Source organism: Rhinoderma darwinii, chromosome 5 (genome assembly GCF_050947455.1).
Source record: "Rhinoderma darwinii isolate aRhiDar2 chromosome 5, aRhiDar2.hap1, whole genome shotgun sequence".
Lineage (NCBI taxonomy): Eukaryota > Metazoa > Chordata > Amphibia > Anura > Rhinodermatidae > Rhinoderma > Rhinoderma darwinii.
Genome location: NC_134691.1, coordinates 182366663 through 182386824, shown reverse-complemented (window position 1 = coordinate 182386824; position 20162 = coordinate 182366663). Strand labels below are relative to the sequence as shown.

General features: G+C 44.2%; 1 protein-coding gene across 1 annotated transcript in view; it reads left to right on the top strand.

The window, feature by feature from the left end:
* SLC6A3 (solute carrier family 6 member 3) overlaps positions 1 to 19588 on the top strand; it is a 98502-nt gene extending 78914 nt beyond the window's left edge. Inside the window, exon 15 of the mRNA XM_075826769.1 lies at positions 19005 to 19588. Coding sequence (XP_075682884.1) covers positions 19005 to 19028 — 24 coding nt within the window. The 3' untranslated portion in view covers positions 19029 to 19588. The remainder of the gene's footprint in view (positions 1 to 19004) is intronic.
* Positions 19589 to 20162: the final 574 nt, after the last annotated feature.

The following is a 20162-nucleotide window of genomic DNA, read 5'->3' as shown; positions in this document are numbered from 1 at the left end:
AGCTCATTGGCACCCCAGCAATTAATTTGCCGGGGTGCTGGTGGCTGCATAGGCAGCCAGAGGCTTAACACTGGCCTCCTGGTATGCCTAGTATGGAAGACTGTCATGCCCTGACCGAAGGCGGGGCCTAAAAGGCTTCCGTAACCGGCGGCAAGATGGTGCCGGTTCAGGAGCTGAGCCGGCATCATCAACGGTGGATGTCAGCTGGATGTTACAGCTGACATCCACCTGTAATGGCAGGAACCTGAGCTAGCTCCGATTCCTGCCATTAACCCCTTAGATGCAGCGATCAAAGGCGATCGCTGCATCTTTGTGGTTGGTAGCAGATCAGCAGCCCTGCCATGCTATAGCAGGGCTGTCGACTGCTGCTTTGGCAGCAGGAGGCCTAACAGTGGCCTCCTGCTCTGCCATTACCGAAGCCGATTAGGCCCCGCCCGGAGGCAAAGCCTAATCGGCTTGCTGTCAGTGAATGACTGACAGATCTAATACATTGCACAGCATAGGTAGTGAAATGTATTAGAAAAATAATCTGACAGTTGGACCTTCAAGTCCCCTAAAGGGACTAAAGAAAAGTGTAAAAAAAAAGTTGTAAAAAATGTAATAAAAGTTTCAAGTAATAAAATAAAACTCAATCCTTTTTCACTTATCAGGTACTTTTATTATTGAAAAAAATAAAAATAAATCATACATATTTGGTATCGGCGCGTCCGTAACGGCCTGAACTATAAAAATATTATTTTATTTATTCCACGTGGTGAACGGCCTAAAAAAACCCTGTAAAAAACAATGCCAGAATTTCGTTTTTTTGGTCACTTTGCCCTACAAATATTGGAATTAAAAGTCATCAAAAAGTCGCATGTATCCAAAAATGGTACCTATACAAACTATAGCTCATCTCTCAAAAAACAAGCCCTCATACAGCTCCGTAGATGAAAAAATTAAAACGTTATGGTTCTTACAACATGGCGACAGAAAAAATACATTCTTTTTACAGTAATTTTAAAGTAATTTTATTGTGCAAAAAGTCGTAAAACATAAAAAAGTGCTATAAATTTGGTATCGCCGGAATTGTACTGACCCACAGAATAAAGTTAACATGTAATTTATAATGCATGGTGAAAGGCGTAAAAAAAAAAAAACGTTAAAAAACTGCCAGAATTGCTGGTTTTTGTACACCTTGCCTCCCAAAAAATAGGGTAAAAAGTGATCAAAAAGTCGCATGTACCCCAAAATGGTACCAATAATAACACGGCGCATCCCACAAAAAAACAGCCCTCATGCCACTACGTCTATGAAAAAATAAATTAGTTAAGGCTCCAATAAGTCAGGAAAGAAAAATATGCAGTTGTGTAGGCCCGAAGGGAACATTTCTTCTATTTAAAAAGGCAATTTATCAAGGCCCTAAAATTAGGGAACCAGGAAGGGTAGGACCCAAACATATCTGCTGGAAGCGAGGGTGTCCATATCATACCAGTGGAACACATCCCAGCAAAATTCCCCAAACTGCAAAGGTGCAGAGTGTGTACCAAAAGGGGGATAAGTAAGGACATTTATCAGTGCGACACTGCCCTGTGCAGAAACGATTGCTTCACAGCGTAACACACATCTATGGATTATTTTACCCCATGTAGCAGTATAGCTACTGGACAGTGCAAAAACTGTCAGGTTTTAAGCAACCAGGGAGCATGTACAGCAGAGAGGGTTTTTTTCTGTTGGTGCTTGGGTGTAAAACCCGGAATAGGGCCTGGTTTGCCGGAGTGTGAAGGAGAAGGGCGGCTTCCACTCCATACAGACAGTCCGGGTCTTGGGCTGTCTGATGAGCCTAGTTAAGTTTCACCTGAGACGGCTCTGTAAATGAGGTGTGTACTATTCACACAGGGCTCTCAGTCTGGGGAAGACAGGCATGCTAGCCTGTGAGAGTCACCACCATGTATGGTAAAGCTGTGTATGTTTTGAGGTACTGGGCACAAGTCTCAGTATCTCTTAGTGAGGGACACTGAATGCGTTAGTTAGAGGCTGGACGGCCTAGGGATTATTTTGTATGGTTTTGTTGTAACACTGCTTGCTGTGTTGAAGACAATAAAGCTAGCTGCGGCTGGTTTAAACCCTTATTCAATGAGTTGGATAGAACTTTCTATGTGTGCCAACCATCTCACCCTGGAGATGGCGATCCTGTCAGCTAAGATGTCCCCCAAGTTGTCAAACCCATTATTATACCACCTGACTATGCCCCTGATGTACTCCAGTTTACATATGCCCTCACATTATAAACTAAAACAGCCGTAAAACTCGAGACAAAACTACTACCAAGCAAATCCACGTTCCAAAAGCCAAATGGCACTCCCTCCTGAACGCTACAGCGTGCCCAAAGAGCAGTTTACTTCCACATATATGGCAACGCCATACCCGGGAGAACCCTTTTAACTATTTTTGGGGTGTGTATCTCCAGTGGCACAAGCTGGGCACGACATATTTGCCACTGAAATGGCATATCTAGGAAAAGATAATTTTTTTTACTTTGCACCCACCGTAGCGCAATCATTTATGGAAAATGCTCACAACACCCCTTAATAAATGCCTTGAGGGGTGTAGTTTCCAAAATGGGGTACCTTCTCAGGGGTTTCTTTTATTTTTTCACATCAGAACCTCTGCAATTGTGAACCAATACTTTGAAAATCGCCAAATTACGCCTCAATTTTGCATGGTACTCTTTCACTCCTGAGCCTGGTCGAATGTCCAGGCAAAAAATTAGGGCCACATGTAGGGCGTTTCAAAAACCGGGAAACACAGCATAATAATTAGAGAGCTGTCTTGTTATGGTGGCAGAAGCTGGGCACCACATATTGGCATATCTATGGAAAAAAATCAACATCGAGTGCACACTACTTTCTGCAAAACACCTGCGGGGTTAAAATTCACTACACCCTTAGGTGAATACCTTGAGGAGTGTAGTTTCCAAAATGGGGTCACGTCTAGGGGGTTTCCACTGTTTTTGTCCCACAGGAGCTTTGCAAATGCGACATAGCGAACAGAAACCAATCCAGCAAAATCTGCACTCCAAAAGCAAAATTACTGTAATGATGGGGGTAGGGAAACGGACAAGTGAGCCCTAATCTACCCGCCACTCTGTCCCTGCCTACTTGCAACGACCCGCCCTAGGCGACGGGGTACAACTGGGCGGCGGTCCCTACGCTCAGTAAATGCACGAGACAAACAGACAAGGGAACACAAAGCAAAGGGGCAGTTGCTCACGGCAACACCGTGAGCAACAAGAGTGGTGAACGAGCCGAGTCAAACCAGGAGTGCACGAGGTACCAAACGCAGAGCAGGAGAGTAGTCAGTAAGCCAGGGTCAGTATGGAGCAGGATCAAATAGTTAGAAGCTGTAGCTGGGCCAGGAAACCACACGAGAAGAATCACAAGCAAAGGAGGAACAGGAAAGGCAGGTATAAATAGACAGAGGGCAGGAGCTAGCTCCGTCTGGCCAGGCTGCGATAGGTTCTCCCACTCCTAAGCCTGCCATCCTGAGTGGTGGAAGATGGAGTCAGTCTCAAAGACATAGTCTCAGGTGCAGACTGATTACATATGGGCGTATATACAGAAGTTGTGCCTGGCAGATCCTTTACAGTACCCCCCTTTTATGAGGGGCTACCGGACCCTTTCTAAGTGGACCTGGTTTACTGGGGAAACGAAGGTGGAACTTCCTGACCAATACCCCAGCGTGAACATCCCGGGCGGGTACCCAAGTCCTCTCCTCAGGCCCGTATCCTCTCCAATGGACCAGGTACTGGAGGGAGCCTTGGACCATCTTGCTGTCCACAATCTTGGCCACCTCAAATTCCACCCCCTCAAGGGTGAGAACGGGAACAGGAGGTTTCCTCGAGGGAGCCAAGGATGGGGAGCAGTGTTTAAGGAGGGAGGCATGAAACACGTCGTGTATTCGAAAAGATGGGGGCAACTCCAGTCGGAAGGAGACAGGATTGAGGACTTCAATGACCTTATACGGCCCAATAAACTGGGGAGCAAACTTCTTGGACGGGACCTTAAGGCGCAAGTTCCTAGACGATAACCACACCAGATCCCCGACCATAAACAAGGGGTTAGCAGAACGTCTTCTATCAGCCTGAGTTTTTTGTACGCTCTGGGACGCCTCTAGGTTCTTCTGAACCTGGGCCCAGACTGTGCACAGTTCCCGATGAACGACCTCTACCTCGGGATTGTTGGAACTACCAGGTGAAACGGAGGAGAACCGTGGATTAAACTCAAAATTACAGAAAAAGGGGGAGACCCCTGACGAGTTACTGACCCGGTTATTAAAGGAAAATTCGGCGAGGGGAATGAATGAGACCCAATAATATTGACAGTCAGAGATAAAACACCTTAAATATTGTTCTAGAGACTGATTAGTCCTCTCAGTTTGGCCATTAGTTTCAGGATGGAAGGCAGAGGAGAAGGACAGGTCAATCTCCAAATTTTTACAGAAGGCTCTCCAAAACAATGAAACAAATTGTACCCCTCTGTCCGAAACAATATTGACAGGGACCCCATGGAGACGCAGGATGTGTTTGACAAACAAGGTAGCTAACGTCTTGGCGTTGGGTAGTTTCTTGAGGGGCACAAAGTGGCACATCTTACTGAAGCGGTCTACTACCACCCACACCACCGACTTGCCTTGAGATGGAGGCAAATCGGTGATAAAATCCATGGAGATATGGGTCCAAGGTCTCTGGGGAATTGGCAAAGAACGTAGTAAGCCCGCTGGTCGGGACCTGGGAGTCTTGGACCTAGCACAAACCTCACAAGCGGCGACGTAGGCCTTAACGTCTTTAGGCAACCCAGGCCACCAATAGTTTCTGGCAATGAGGTGTTTGGTACCCAGGATGCCGGGATGACCAGATAGTGCGGAGTCATGATTTTCCCTAAGTACCCTTAGCCGGTATTGCAGGGAAACAAACAGCTTGTCCTCAGGAAGGTTCCTGGGAGCTGAACCTTGATCAGCCGCAATTTCAGTGACTAAATCAGAATCAATAGAAGAAATGATTATACCAGGAGGCAAAATACAAGCAGGATCTTCCTCCGAAGGAGGGCTGGCCATGAAGCTACGCGACAGTGCATCGGCCTTAATATTTTTAGACCCAGCCCTATAGGTAACCAAAAAGTTGAATCTGGTAAAAAATAGCGCCCATCGAGCTTGTCTCGGGTTTAGCCTCCGGGCAGATTCTAGGAAAACCAGATTCTTGTGGTCGGTAAGGACCGTTACCTGGTGCCTAGCCCCCTCCAGGAAGTGGCGCCACTCTTCAAATGCCCATTTAATGGCTAAGAGTTCGCGGTTGCAAATATCATAGTTACTCTCAGTGGGCGAAAACTTCCTGGAGAAGTAGGCACAGGGACGGAGATGGGTGAGGGACCTGGTACCGTGGGACAAGACAGCCCCCACTCCCACCTCGGATGCGTCAACTTCCACGATAAATGGCTTTATTTGGTTGTGCTGAACCAGCACCGGGGCCGAGATAAATCACTTCTTAAGGACCTCAAAAGCCTGGACAGCCTCCGGAGGCCAGTGGAGGAGATCAGCACCTTTGCGAGTGAGGTCCGTAAGAGGCTTAGCGATGACCGAGAAGTTAGCAATAAATCTCCTGTAATAATTAGCGAACCCCAAAAAACACTGTAACGCCTTCAGGGAGGCAGGTTGGACCCATTCCGCCACAGCCTGGACCTTGGCGGGGTCCATGCGGAATTCATGAGGAGTGAGGATTTGACCCAAAAATGGTATCACCTGTACCCCAAACACACATTTTTCGGTTTTCGCAAACAGTTTGTTTTCCCGAAGGACCTGGAGCACCTTCCTGACATGCTCAATGTGGGAGGACCAGTCCTTGGAAAACACCAGTATGTCATCAAGGTACACTACAAGAAATACCCCCAGGTAATCTCTCAAAATCTCATTTATGAAATTCTGGAAGACCGCAGGAGCATTACACAACCCAAAGGGCATGACGAGGTATTCGAAATGACCTTCGGGCGTGTTAAACGCAGTCTTCCACTCATCCCCCTCTTTGATGCGGATAAGGTTATACGCCCCCCATAGATCAAACTTAGAGAACCATTGGGCCCCCTGAACCTGATTAAAGAGATCAGGAATCAAAGGAAGGGGATACTGGTTCCTTACAGTGACCTTATTCAAGTTACGGTAGTCAATGCATGGCCTAAGACCACCATCCTTCTTCCCTACGAAGAAGAAGCCAGCACCTACCGGAGAAGTAGAGGGGCGAATGTAACCCTTGGCCAGGCATTCCTGGATATACTCTCTCATGGCTTCACGTTCGGGACAAGAAAGATTAAATATCCTACCCTTAGGAAGCTTAGCTCCTGGTACCAATTCGATAGCGCAATCGTATTCTCTATGAGGAGGTAACACTTCGGAGGCCTCCTTAGAGAGAACATCAGCGAAGTCCTGAACAAACTCAGCTAGCGTGTTCACCTCCTCAGGGGGAGAAATAGAATTAACAGAAAAACATGACGTCAAGCATTCATCACCCCATTTGGTAAGCTCCCCAGTATTCCAGTCAAACGTGGGATTATGCAACTGCAACCAGGGAAGGCCTAAAACCAAATCGGACGATAATCCCTGCATCAACAGTACGGAGCACTGCTCCAAATGCATTGAGCCAACAAGGAGTTCGAAAACAGGGGTATGCTGTGTAAAATAACCATTAGCAAGAGGAGTGGAGTCGATACCCACTACCGGGACAGGTTTAGGCAAATCAATCAAAGGCATAGCTAGAGACATAGCAAATTCCACAGACATGATATTAGCAGAAGACCCTGAATCCACGAAGGCACTGCCGGTAGCAGACCTACCACCAAAAGAGACCTGAAAGGGAAGCAAGATTTTATTACGTTTCATATTTACGGGAAATACCTGTGCGCCCAAGTGACCTCCCCGATGATCACTTAGGCGCGGAAGTTTTCCGGCTGCTTATTCTTACGCCTAGGACAGGTGTTCACTGGATGCTTGTCATCCCCACAATAGAAGCAGAGACCATTCTTCCTGCGGAACTCTCTACGTTGTCGGGGGGACATGGAGGCCCTGAGTTGCATAGGTACCTCCGAGTCTTCCGTGGAAGAGCGAAGCAACGGGACCTCGGGAGGGATTATGAGGGAGTCAGAGGGGAAAACACAAAAACGTTCAAGCTGTCGTTCCCTGAGACGTCGGTCAAGTCGTACCGCTAAAGCCATAACCTGGTCTAGGGAGTCAGAAGAGGGATAGCTAACTAGCAGGTATTTCAGGGCGTTCGACAGACCCAACCTAAACTGGCACCTTAAGGCAGGGTCATTCCACCGAGAAGCTACGCACCACTTCCTAAAGTCAGAACAATACTCCTCAACAGGTCTCTTACCCTGACGTAAGGTCACCAGCTGACTCTCGGCAAAGGCAGTCCTGTCAGTCTCGTCATAAATGAGTCCGAGAGCAGAAAAGAAACGATCAACGGAGGAAAGTTCAGGGGCGTCAGGAGCCAAGGAGAAGGCCCACTCTTGGGGCCCTTCCTGGAGCCGGGACATAATTATACCCACCCGCTGGCTCTCAGAACCTGAGGAGTGAGGCTTTAAGCGAAAGTAGAGCCTACAACTCTCCCGAAAGGAGAGAAAAGTCCTCCTGTCCCCTGAGAACCGGTCAGGCAACTTGAGGTGGGGTTCAAGAGGTGAGGTGAGGGGCACTACCATGGTAGCGTCAGGCTGGTTGACCCTCTAAGCCAGGGCCTGGACCTGTAGGGAGAGACCCAGCATTTGCTGGGCCAGGGTCTCAAGGGGGTCCATAGTAGTGTCAGGGAGCTGGGTAGACTAGGTATATGGGCTTGTGATTATGTAATGACGGGGGTAGGGAAACGGACAAGTGAGCCCTAATCTACCCGCCACTCTGTCCCTGCCTACTTGCATCGACCCGCCCTAGGCGACGGAGTACAACTGGGCGGCGGTCCCTACGCTCAGTAAGTGCACGAGACAAACAGACAAGGGAACACAAAGCAAAGGGAAAGGGGCAGTTGCCCATGGCAACACCGTGAGCAACAAGAGTGGTGAACGAGCCGAGTCAAACCAGGAGTGCACGAGGTACCAAACGCAGAGCAGGAGAGTAGTCAGTAAGCCAGGGTCAGTATGGAGCAGGATCAAATAGTTAGAAGCTGTAGCTGGGCCAGGAAACCACACGAGAAGAATCACAAGCAAAGGAGGAACAGGAAAGGCAGGTATAAATAGACAGAGGGCGGGAGCTAGCTCCGTCTGGCCAGGCTGCGATAGGTTCTCCCACTCCTAAGCCTGCCATCCTGAGTGGTGGAAGATGGAGTCAGTCTCAGAGACATAGACTCAGGTGCAGGCTGATTACCTATGGGCGTATACACAGAAGTCGTGCCTGGCAGATCCTTTACAATTACTCTACGAATTAGCGCTCTCTGAAATTCACAAGCGACTACCGCAATGTGTACACATAAAATCATGTTACAATCGTAGACAAGGTCCATTTTGTATCACCGAGGCCGATTGTAATAATACGTAATTTAAAGTCACCTTGATGTGACATTTCCAGGCTCACACACGCACACGTGCCCACACACATTTAGGATTTTACCCACGCGGTACATTTTGGGTAATGCTAACTCCGGAGGTAGCCGATAATGAAGATGATAACTTTAAAGTTAAATATCTCAGTGAAAAAAAAAATCCTATCTCAAAATCGATTGCGGCATTGTTTTCGTATTGAAAAGACCTTTCGAATGAGCCCCACTTGACCCCCCGTGCCATTTAAGATTTTCCTGTTAGAATTCAGTATTACAGTGGACTCTGAACATTAATAAAGTGTGCATTATACACTACATGGGCAAAAGTATCGGGACACCTAGACATTACACCTTCAGGAGCTTTTGTGACATCCCATTCTAAATCCATAGGCATTAATATAGAGTTCGTCCCTTCTTTGCATCTAAAATTGCTTTCACTCTTCTGGGAAGGCTTTCTACAAGATTTTGGAGTGTGTCTGTGGGGATTTTTGCCCATTCACCCAGAAGAGCATTTATGAGGTTAGACACTGATGCTGGATGAGAGGGCCTGACTCACAATCTCCATTCTAGTTCATCCCAAAGGTGTTTGATGGGATTGAGGTCAGGATTTTGTGTGTGCCAGTCAAGTTCTTCCACACCAAACTCAACCAACTATGCCTTTATGAACCTTGCTTTGTGCACTGCGGCATAGTCATGCTGAAACAGAAAATGGCCTTCCCAAACTGTTCCCACAAAGTTGAAAGCATGCAATTGTCCAAAATCTCTTAGTATGTTGAACCATTTTAGGGGTTGTCCACTACTGAACAACTGATGACCTATCCACCAGATAGGTCATCAGTATATCAGTGGTGCGGGTCCAACACCTGGACCCCGCACTGTTGCACCGCTCCGGTTATTTCCGGGCACCGGATGTTATGGCCCATTATGCTATGTACAGAGCCGGAAGCAGATGGCTTCGTATATAGCATAGCGGCCGTGCTGTCGAACTGCAGCTCTGCTCCTATTCACTTGAATAGGAGAAGAGCTGCAGTATAGCATTTCGCCGCTATTCAGTGGCTGGAGCCAACTGCTTCCGGCATGTACATCCGGTGGATAGGTCATCAGTTGTCCAGTAGAACAACCCCTTTAAGATTTCCCTTCAATGGAACTAAGGGGCCTGGGCCAATCTCTGAAAAGATACCCCATAGCATTATCCCTCCTCCACCAAGCTTTACAGTTGGCACAATGCAGTCAGGCAGGTAACGTCCTCCTGGCATTTGCCAAACTCAGACTTGTTCATCAGACTGACAGATAGAGAAGTGTGATTCATCACTTCACAGAACACGTTTCCAATGCTCCAGAGTCGAGTGATGGCATGCTTTACACCACACTATCTGACATTGGGCATTGTGGTTGGTGATGTAAGGCTTGGATGCAGCTGCTCGGCTATGAAAACCCATGCCATGAAGCTAACGGAGCACAGTTTTTGTGCTGATTTTAATGTCAGAGGAGGTTTGGATCTTTGCAGTTATTGAGTCTGCAAAGCTTTGGCAACATTTATGCACTATGCGCCTCAGCACTCAGCGAACCCATTCTGTAACTTTACATCATCTGCCAATTTGTGGCTGAGTTGCTGTGGTTCCTAAACGCTTTCACTTTGCAATAATACCATCTACAGTTAAATGTGGAATATCGAGGAAGCAGTGGCGTAACTACCGCTATAGCAGCCGTAGCGGCTGCTACAGGGCCCGTGGCATGAGGGGGCCCGTGTCGCCCGCCGGCACAGGCCCCCACCATGGCCGGAGGCTCCGCTAGCTGCCTCTATGGCTGCTACAGCACGACGCCACTGAACACTACGGCAGAGCAGGGAGGTATCTCTCCGCTCTGCCATTAAACGTGTTGTTCCTACATAAGACATGTTTCCCCTATCCACAGGATAGGGGATACATGTGTCATTGCTGGCAGCGATAGGGAAAACGGGGGACCGAAAGTCCCCTGAAGTTCTCCATGAGAAACCTCTGACTTCCGGGGTCTGTGTCGGCAGCTCCGTAGAAATGAATGGAGCGCCGGTCGCGCTTGTGCGCATGCGTGACCAGCGCTCCTTTCATTTTTATTGAGCTGCGCAGACTCCGGAAGTCAGAGGTTAGTCATGGAGAACTTCGGGGGACTTTCTGTCCCCCGTTCTCCTTATCAGTGCCAGCGATCACACATGTATCCCCTATCCTGTGGATAGGGGATACATGTCTTTTGTAGGACACACTATAGGTCGGATTTTTTTGGGGGGTTGGGGCTGCATGGCGTTACCTACAGGGGGGGCTGTATAGCGTTACCTACACGGGGGCTGTATGGCGTTACCTACAGGGGGGCTGTATGGTGTTACCTACAGGGGGGCTGTATGGCGTTACCTACAGGGGGGGCTGTTTAGAGTTACCTACAGGGGGGGCTGTATGGCGTTACCTACAGGGGGGGCTGTATAGCGTTACCTAAAGGGGGGGCTGTATAGCGCTACCTACAGGGGGGCTCTATGGTGTTACCTACAGGGGGGCTGTATAGCGTTACCTACAGGGGGGGGGCTGTATGGCGTTATCTACAGGGGTGGCTGTATCGCGTTACCTACACGGGGGGCTGTATGGCGCTATCTACAGGGGGGGCTGTATGGCGTTATCTACAGGGGGGCTGTATGGCGCTATTTACAAAGGGGTCTGTATGCCGTTATCTACAGGGGAGGCTGTATGGCGTTATCTACAGGGGTGGCTGTAAAAAAGGCACTATCTACAAGGGGGGGTTGTGTGACACCCAGGGGAGGGGGGGGGCCCAGTCAAAAGTTTGCTATGGGGCCTAGTCTTTCCTAGTTACGCCCCTGCGAGGAGGCAAGTAATTTCACAAACTAACTTGTTGCAATAGTGGCATCGACCCATTCTTTCACAAATGTCTGTAGAGGCGACTGCATGGCTAGGTGTTGGATTTTATACACCTGGGGAAATGGTAAAGAATTAAACTTCTGAATTTAATGACTAGGAGGTGTGCCCCAATACTTTTGTTCATATAGTGTATATTGCTGTTTGTGATAAATGGTTTGTAACGCCCTGCCTCATTTGAATCAAAACCATAAATTCCCCTTTCATTGAAAAAATGTTTCCGATTCTTTTCTTCGTGTTTAGTGTAGAAAGTGATTACTAGCAACAAGGTAGTTTTCTCATTTACAGATACAAGGATGGGGTGGGGGAGAATTCCTACCCTTAAAGGGGACTTTACTGCTCAAATTGTATGTATATTTATTAGTGCACTATGGGGGGAATTTATAAAGACTGGTGTTTCAAACCAAGTCTTAATATAAATACAGTTGGAGATAAATGCGCCTAATTTATTAAAAGGTGCATGCTCTGGCCATCCGTGCGCTAGAAAGTGGAATCTATACCAGCCATAATCTGACGTAGGTTTGAACTAAAATTGACACCAGTTTCTGGTCTAAATCAAAGTAAATATATGGGTAGTGGGAGGGATAACCGCAGTGCATTTTGGGAAGACTGCCTGCTAGGCATTATGGTGAAGCTCACCCGAGGTCACGTGATCCCTTTTCTAATCTGGAAATGGCAGCTGGTGCTCACCAATGGCCACCATTTTGTTGTGATTCATTCGCCACGAGCTTCATAATTTTTGGAATTTGCCAAATCTGAAACTTTTGGGAACTTTGGACCGAATTTGATTTGTATAGAATTAATTTTCTTATCTCTAGTACTTATGTTGCTGAACTACTTATGTAGTGCTGGAGTTTGTACTGCCCTGTTACATTGTGCCCCTATTAGTTTGTACTGGCAGTATGATAGTTGGCTTGCTGGCAGGCTAAATTGTTTGAAACCGGAATGTTCGGCCATCTAAATTTTTGCTGCCCTGTAAATGTGCCCTTATAAAATGGCGGTTTTCCTGCTGCTCTCCACAGCAGCTCTTACTTATTATCACAGCCAGGCTCCTCCTCTTCCACCTGAACTCCCAATGGTGGGAACACCACCGTTTTATGGAACAGGACCAACCCCTTGCATCAGGGAGGTGTGCCCTTGGATCTGTCCGTGACAAAGTAAGTGAGCCAGACAGCCAACATCTACCTGCCTGAGTCGTATCTAAGAACCGTGCCTCTCATATTTAAATTTTTTGTTTTTTTGTCTTGCTGTGACTGGTTGTGCCATGAACATTGTCCTTGTATAATTGAGTTTGCAAGAAATCTCCTGTCTTCGTACCATCTTTACCGCATCATACCTGCAACAACCAAGCCCGTCCTTACACAGACATTAAGAGGCAAGGGTTTGAGGTGATTGGCTGAATGTAATTAGCTGCTGATTGGTGCTTTAGATCTTACTGAGCCTTTCTGCTGCCAGAGGGGGAGAGAGAGCTGTCTAATTTGTAGACTTTGTTCTTTGACTTCTTCAGAAACCACACACAAATCTAGGTAAAATTAAAATATTAAGCTGATTATTTAGCATGAGGCCGACAGTATTTTTGAATGAGTTGATCCCACCATGTTTAATTACTGCACGTAGCCAATGACATACTGTGTGTATATATATATATATATATATATATATATATATATATATATATATATATATATATATACATACAATTCACTTGCAGTTGACCGATTATCCACCAGTGTTAGGATAAACATTATCAGTTAAAATTGAACACAGAAAATGAGAGCTTAGGATAATAGATTAGGATTGTAGTGTTTCAGGCAAAATATAATTGGTAAGCATAATAAAAAAAACGGCACCCCAAATGCCACTAAACGTTGAGCTGAAATGCAGATGTTGCAATGTAGTAGGTGTAATACAATACTTCCTTGTCTTACCAATGAGGAAAGCATAAAGGGGTTGATTTTTATTTTGTTTTTTTGCTTTCAATTTATCCAATCATTTTTGGATTATATTAATGTTAAACACCCTTTCCTCTCTACAGCGACAAAGGCCGTGGATTGGCCAAAATGTCAATCAAGTCACCATCTAAACTTAATTTATGCTATGCAGCCGTTTGTGCTACAATAATAAAAAGTTTTTGCATTCAAAATCTATTTGTTTCTTCAGTGAGTGCTGGGGTACCGGGACTACATATTTTGGGATTTCTTCCCAACCCCATTAGCACCACGCCTTACTATAGAGGAGTGCATCTCAATATTTATTCTATAAAGGGGTTGATGGTAGATGTAGCATTTTTACAAATGATCACCTCTGCTCAGCATGGTGCAGAATTCTCCTAGTTACCACAAGAATTTATGCATTGTACCTGGTTGTAGAATGGGCTTCTGGTGAAAAAGGGGTTCCCCACTGACTATTTCTACATTATAATTATACAGTAAAAAAAAACCTATAAAAACAAATGGATATGTAGAAAACTATAAGAAAAGTAGCTACAAAATCTCACATTACTCAAAATTCAAATAATGTATGTTAATGTTGCAGAATGTTTTACCAGGATCAATGTTGCTCCAAATATACCGTCTTCAACAGGAAATAGCAAAATAAGATTCCCATTTTTTTTGGCCTGTCATTACTGTTGCTGCACTATTCACTGACTTAATGGAGCATGCTAATAATAGGTTGGACAATGTAATTAGTAAAGCATGCTACTGCCGGCCATGTGCTTAATCAGGACATTTACCCTGTTATTGCCTTCATTGTAATGCTACTTTATATAGCTTAAATTATGAGAAAAATAGAGCTACTCCACATGCACACAAGAGTTAAGAATGCTTGAAGTTGTCCAAGTTTTTGAAAGGATTTGCTTGTTATATACAGTATATGCATTAAATACTGACATAGAGGTAACCTTGAGACATATGCAGACAGCTTTTCTTGATTTCTTAGAGTAGGTGGGAGATCACCCTTTGTACCCTTTGTATGTGAAAATTCACATTCATATGTATACCAGTGGATAAAATAAAAGTATATACATAAAGTTAAGTATCTACAAAAAATTATACCAAGGCCATCTTAATTAGACGTAGTCCAATTACATACCAACCAACTTTCAAGAATCGCAAAGAGGGACAATCAATGTGGCTCACGTATTTCCCTGTTAAGCCACACCTCTAACCCCGCCAAATCCCCACCCATACACACCCGGTTCAGCCCATACAATATCGTGTTCCCATAGTGAATTCCCACAGCATAATACCCCATATAAGCCCCACCGAGTATAATGCCTCTATACCTGCCCCCATACAGTATAGTGCCCCATAGTGTCTCCTACATAGTATAATGCCAAATAGCTGCTCCCACTCAGTATAATGCCCCCATAGCTGCCCCATACACCATAATACCCCCATAGCTGCCCAATACAGTATAATGCCCCCTTAGCTTTCCCCATAAAGTATAATGCCCCATATATGCCCTATACAGTATAATATCCCCTTAGCTGCCATCATTCAGTATAATGTCTCCATAGCTGCAACCATACAGTATAATGCCCCTACACAGTACAATGCACCCACACCTGCCCCATACAGTATAATGTCCCTATAGCTGCCCCATACAGTATAGTGCCCCATAGTGTCTCCTACATAGTATAATGCCAAATAGCTGCTCCCACTCAGTATAATGCCCCCATAGCTGCCCCATACACCATAATACCCCCATAGCTGCCCAATACAGTATAATGCCCCCTTAGCTTTCCCCATAAAGTATAATGCCCCATATATGCCCTATACAGTATAATATCCCCTTAGCTGCCATCATTTAGTATAATGTCTCCATAGCTGCAACCATACAGTATAATGCCCCTACACAGTACAATGCACCCACACCTGCCCCATACAGTATAATGTCCCTATAGCTGCCCCATACACCATAATACCCCATAGCTGCCCCTACACAGTACAATGCACCCACACCTGCCCCATACAGTATAATGTCACTATAGCTGCCCACATACAGTATAATGCCTCCATAGCTGCCACAATAAAGTATAATGCCCCATAGGTGCCCCATACAGTATAATGTCCCCTTAGCTGCCTCCATACAGTATGTCTCCTTAGCTGCCACCATACGGTATAATACACCCTTAGCTGCTCCATACAGTATAATTCCCCATATTTGCCCCATACAGTATAATGCTGCCTTAGCAGGTGCCCCATTCAGTATAATGCCCCCTTAGCTACCTCATTCAGTATAATGCCCCCTTAGCTGCCCCCATACTGTAAAATGCTCCCATAGCTGCCAGCATACAGTATAATGTCGCATAGTACCTATTAAAATAATAATGAAATAATTACTAACCTATCCCCGTTTCCACGACGAGTGGCGAGATCCCTCTGCTCCTCCGCTTTGTGCTCTGAGTGGCTCGGCACAGACAGGCACGATGACATCACTGCACCACGCCTGTCTTTGCTGAGTTGATCACGGCCGCTTCAGACAGTGAATGCTGAAGTAGGGAACTGACGGTTCCCTGCTTCAGCACTGGATATAACTGTATCTGCACTCAAATTACGCAGATACAGTTGACACCGGGACATACCACCGGCCAACCGGGACAGCGGGACACCACCCGGAATCTTGGACTGCCTCGCTGAATCTGGGATGGTTGGGAGGTATGCAATTATCTGGAATTCTACTTTAGAAAAAAGACGGCATAGGGGCAATCTAATTTCAATGTACAAATGGACAGTACTGAGATCTTTCTTTTTACACCTAGGCCTGTCACAATGTCAAGGGGGGCATCCTCTACTTCTAGAGGAAAAAAGGTTTCATCATAATCATAGACGGGGATTCTTAACTGTGAGAGCAGTGAGACTATGGAACTCTCTGCCACAGTGTTGTGATGGTTGATTAATTGAACAAGTTCAAGAAGGGCCTTGATGCCTTTTCATGAAAAATATAATATTACAAGTTATGAGTACTAGATTCTGGAGATGGGACGTTGATCCAGGGATTTCTTCTGATTTCCATATTTGGAGTCCTAATCATGAAATTGTCATACACCTCATGAAGTTTTTTTGCCTTCCTCTGTATCAACACAGTAGGATTACAGGTGGACCTGTGTCCTTTTTTAACCTTATCAACTATGTAACTAGGTAACTATGTGTTCCCTTAATAGAAATCAGCATTACAGCAGCTAAATTGAACAATATGATCTGCAGTCTAAAGCATGGGTGAAAAATAAAGTCGGAACCTCTTATTAACCTCTGAACCCACATTTTGTACCTTTGCATCATGAATATGCCTTACATAAAGGCTCCATGATGTACAGGTACATTATGATGATCCCGTGGGCAAAGAAGCTGTGCCTATGCGATTAACAGCAGGAGGCTGACTGTAATTGACAACCGGGCTCCTTCTTTAATTGCTTCTTAACCACTTAGATGCCGCAGTTTATAGCCTGCAGCATTTAAGGAACTCAACAGAGGGATGGGGATCCTCTGCCTGCCGACCGGCACCCCGTGACACTATAACGGGTGATACCATGGCAACCGGTGGGCTAACTAAGTCAAGTCCCCCCCCCCCCTAGTCTACCATAGGCATCAGCCCATTAGGCCATTCTACAGGCATGATTTAATAGATTACCTGTCAGTATTCTAAAGTATTATTGCCTGTCAGTGTTACACTAAGTATTCCAAAGCATTATGTATCTGATCAAATGAGTCACTAATGGGATTTAAAAAAAAAAAGTTAAATAAATTTTAGTAAAGTTTAGTAAAAAAAGGTATAGGTCTCGAAATACTGTGTGTTCTGACACTTTTTCTATCATAGCCAGCATTAATTTTTTCAGAAATTTGTGCTACAATAGTTCTTCTGTGGGAACAGAATAGATGGACTAGTCTGTGCTCCACACGAGCATCAATGACCATAGGGCACCCATGACCCTTTCACCGTTTTACCGGTTGTCCTTCCTTGGACCCCTTTTGGAAGGTACTAACCACTGCATACCGGAAATATACTCCACAAGACCTGATATTTTGCCCTCGTTAAAGTCGCTCAGATCCTTACGCTTGCCCATTTTTCCTGCTTCCAACACATCAACTTCAAGAACTGACTGTTCATTTTTTGCCCAATATTTCACACCCCTTGACAGGTGCCATTGTATGGAAAAAATAAATGTTATTCACTTCACCTGTCAGTGGTTTTAATGTTATGGCTGAATGGTGTTTGTGTGTGTATATATTTATATACATTATGTCGGCTTTCACAACCTCTTTTTTTCTTCTAATGCATCTAAAATAAAAATAAAACAACTTTGTAAACAGTATTAACTGAAAATGTCCTGTCGTTTTGTGTTCACAGCTCCTATAGAGCCTATACCTGCTTCTATGGTAATCGACAACAAACGAACCCTGTGTGATTTGATTCTGCTGTTATATTCCCTTTCATCTGTCCCCTACTTCTTACTTAATGTACATACAAAATATGTGTTAGTAAGAATTAGAAGATCAATGGAAAGTAATATGACTGCAGTATCAGACTACGCAGAATTTGTTGTCTGTTAACATGGAAATATATGGACTTATATAAGAGGTGTGGACACAAAATGATAGAAAAATTTTAATTACGATTATTTACAAAGTTGTTTAATTTTTCACTATAGATGGATTGGAACAACAATTAAAAAATTGGTTGTGCAGGAGGACATATACTTTAATATATTTCAACTAGTGATGGCGGCCATAATTAGAAAAGTAAGCTCTGTATTACAGGCTCTGGTTACGGTGCAACATTTATTATAATTATAACATTCACCTTATGATTTTTACTATTATTATTTTCAAATTCTATCACTAAAATATGTTTCAAAATTTTTATAGATTGTAATTAATTCTACTAAATTAATAAATAAATAAATAAATAAATGTTGAGCACTTACTTACAAAGTGTAGCACAATCATATAATCACCTTACCCATTATTGACTCAAACTTAAAGGGGTTGTCTCGTTTAGAAAACCCATTTTTAAAACACCCTACTACAGAGAAAAAAAAAACCTCCATTTATCCAACAGAAAAGAAAAAACATGATGCCATCTTCCATGGAATGTCTTTCCACAGAGCCAGAGAGCCTACAGAGAATTTGTTCGTAATACGGCACCATACAAAGGCACAATATGGTGGCATCATTCAGTAGTACATAAATGCCTATGGCTCCAAAGTATGGAAATATAGGGACTCTATATGCCTACGTACAGAATTTGTGTACATGACTCAGCCGTGCACTGCACGTACAGATGTAGCCGTCTTTACCTTGACTTTTAACGCATTAAATAAACAATGGCTGGATCTCTTGACTTTTTCAATTACTTTTCAATGACTTTTGTTGTGTGATATCACGCTGCAGCAATTACCAGAGTCACGTTAAAGATGGCTGCATCTGTATAGCTGTGCATTACCTAATAATACGAAACAACATTTGCATCTTGCAGAAATATATTTGTAACTCAGTTTCTGAATATGCTTTGTTTTACATTTGTTGAAATTGTTTCTTAATGTCTCCCCATAGCTTCACCATTGGTTGAGTGTGTAAGACCATGAACAACGGGCATCCGAATATCATCATCTGTTCCTGGAAGATTCACAAGACATGAAGAAAGAAAAGATAACATTTACGATATACTATCTGATGAGAGGCATTATTGTGTCTACCAAGAAAGGTTTCCTCTTCAGAATGTTTGCCCAGTGTCTGTGAGAATTCATATAGGTATCAAGGCCTGTCTTATTTTTGTGATCATTTTTTTTACTGTTTTTTTCTTTTTTAATATATTCAATATCTTTTATCTGAAATGTTGTTGATGAAAGTACAATACTTATACAGATACAGTCTATTTAGATAGAATGCAGTATACCAAAATATAAGAAGCCTAAGGACATTTAGTGAACTGGGAGACATGAAGTTATTGAGTCTAATCTGCAATACAAGACAAATCCCTTAGACAAGAGTTGCGCTGTTTATGGAAAAAATTCTTAACTTTTTTCTCATCTCGGAACACCTATTTAATGTGACGACTGGTTGTATAGTTATAGAAAAAATCTAGATAGGCTAGGATCACAGACACGTAGTTTAGTTGCATTTTTTTTTTGCTCCGTTATTTTAGCCAAACACAGGAGTGGACACAAAAGAATGGAAATGAATCAGTATTTTCTTTAGACCTGTCCTTCCTTTTGAATCCACTACTGGCTTTGGCTAAAAAAACTAAAATTACATCAAAACTTCAAGAGCCTTTTACTCAAGACATTGCTGTGGACATTTTGATTCATATGATAAAGGGGATTAAAAGCCCAGTAATACCCTCCAGCATGTATGCTCCAATAACAAATTGTTATATAGCCATATGACCTCCTCCAGTCATTTATTGTATAGTTGTTTGTAAAGGGGCAACTGTTTTTATGGTATTATGATGGTTAATGATAACAACGGGGTCCACAGGATGCCATTACTTGAATTCAGATAGTGGAAAAAACAAATCTAACTGATTGAATAATAATTTACAGGAGTGCAGTCAGAAAGATCTTTTGAGATCACTTAAATAGATAAAAAGATAAAAATTACTCCTAGAAGGTAAATGTCAGCAGTTATTTTTAAACCCACATCGGAGATTTATCAAAACTAATACAAGGGAAAAGCTTTGGAGTTAGCAACCTATCAGAATCCAGCTCAAAT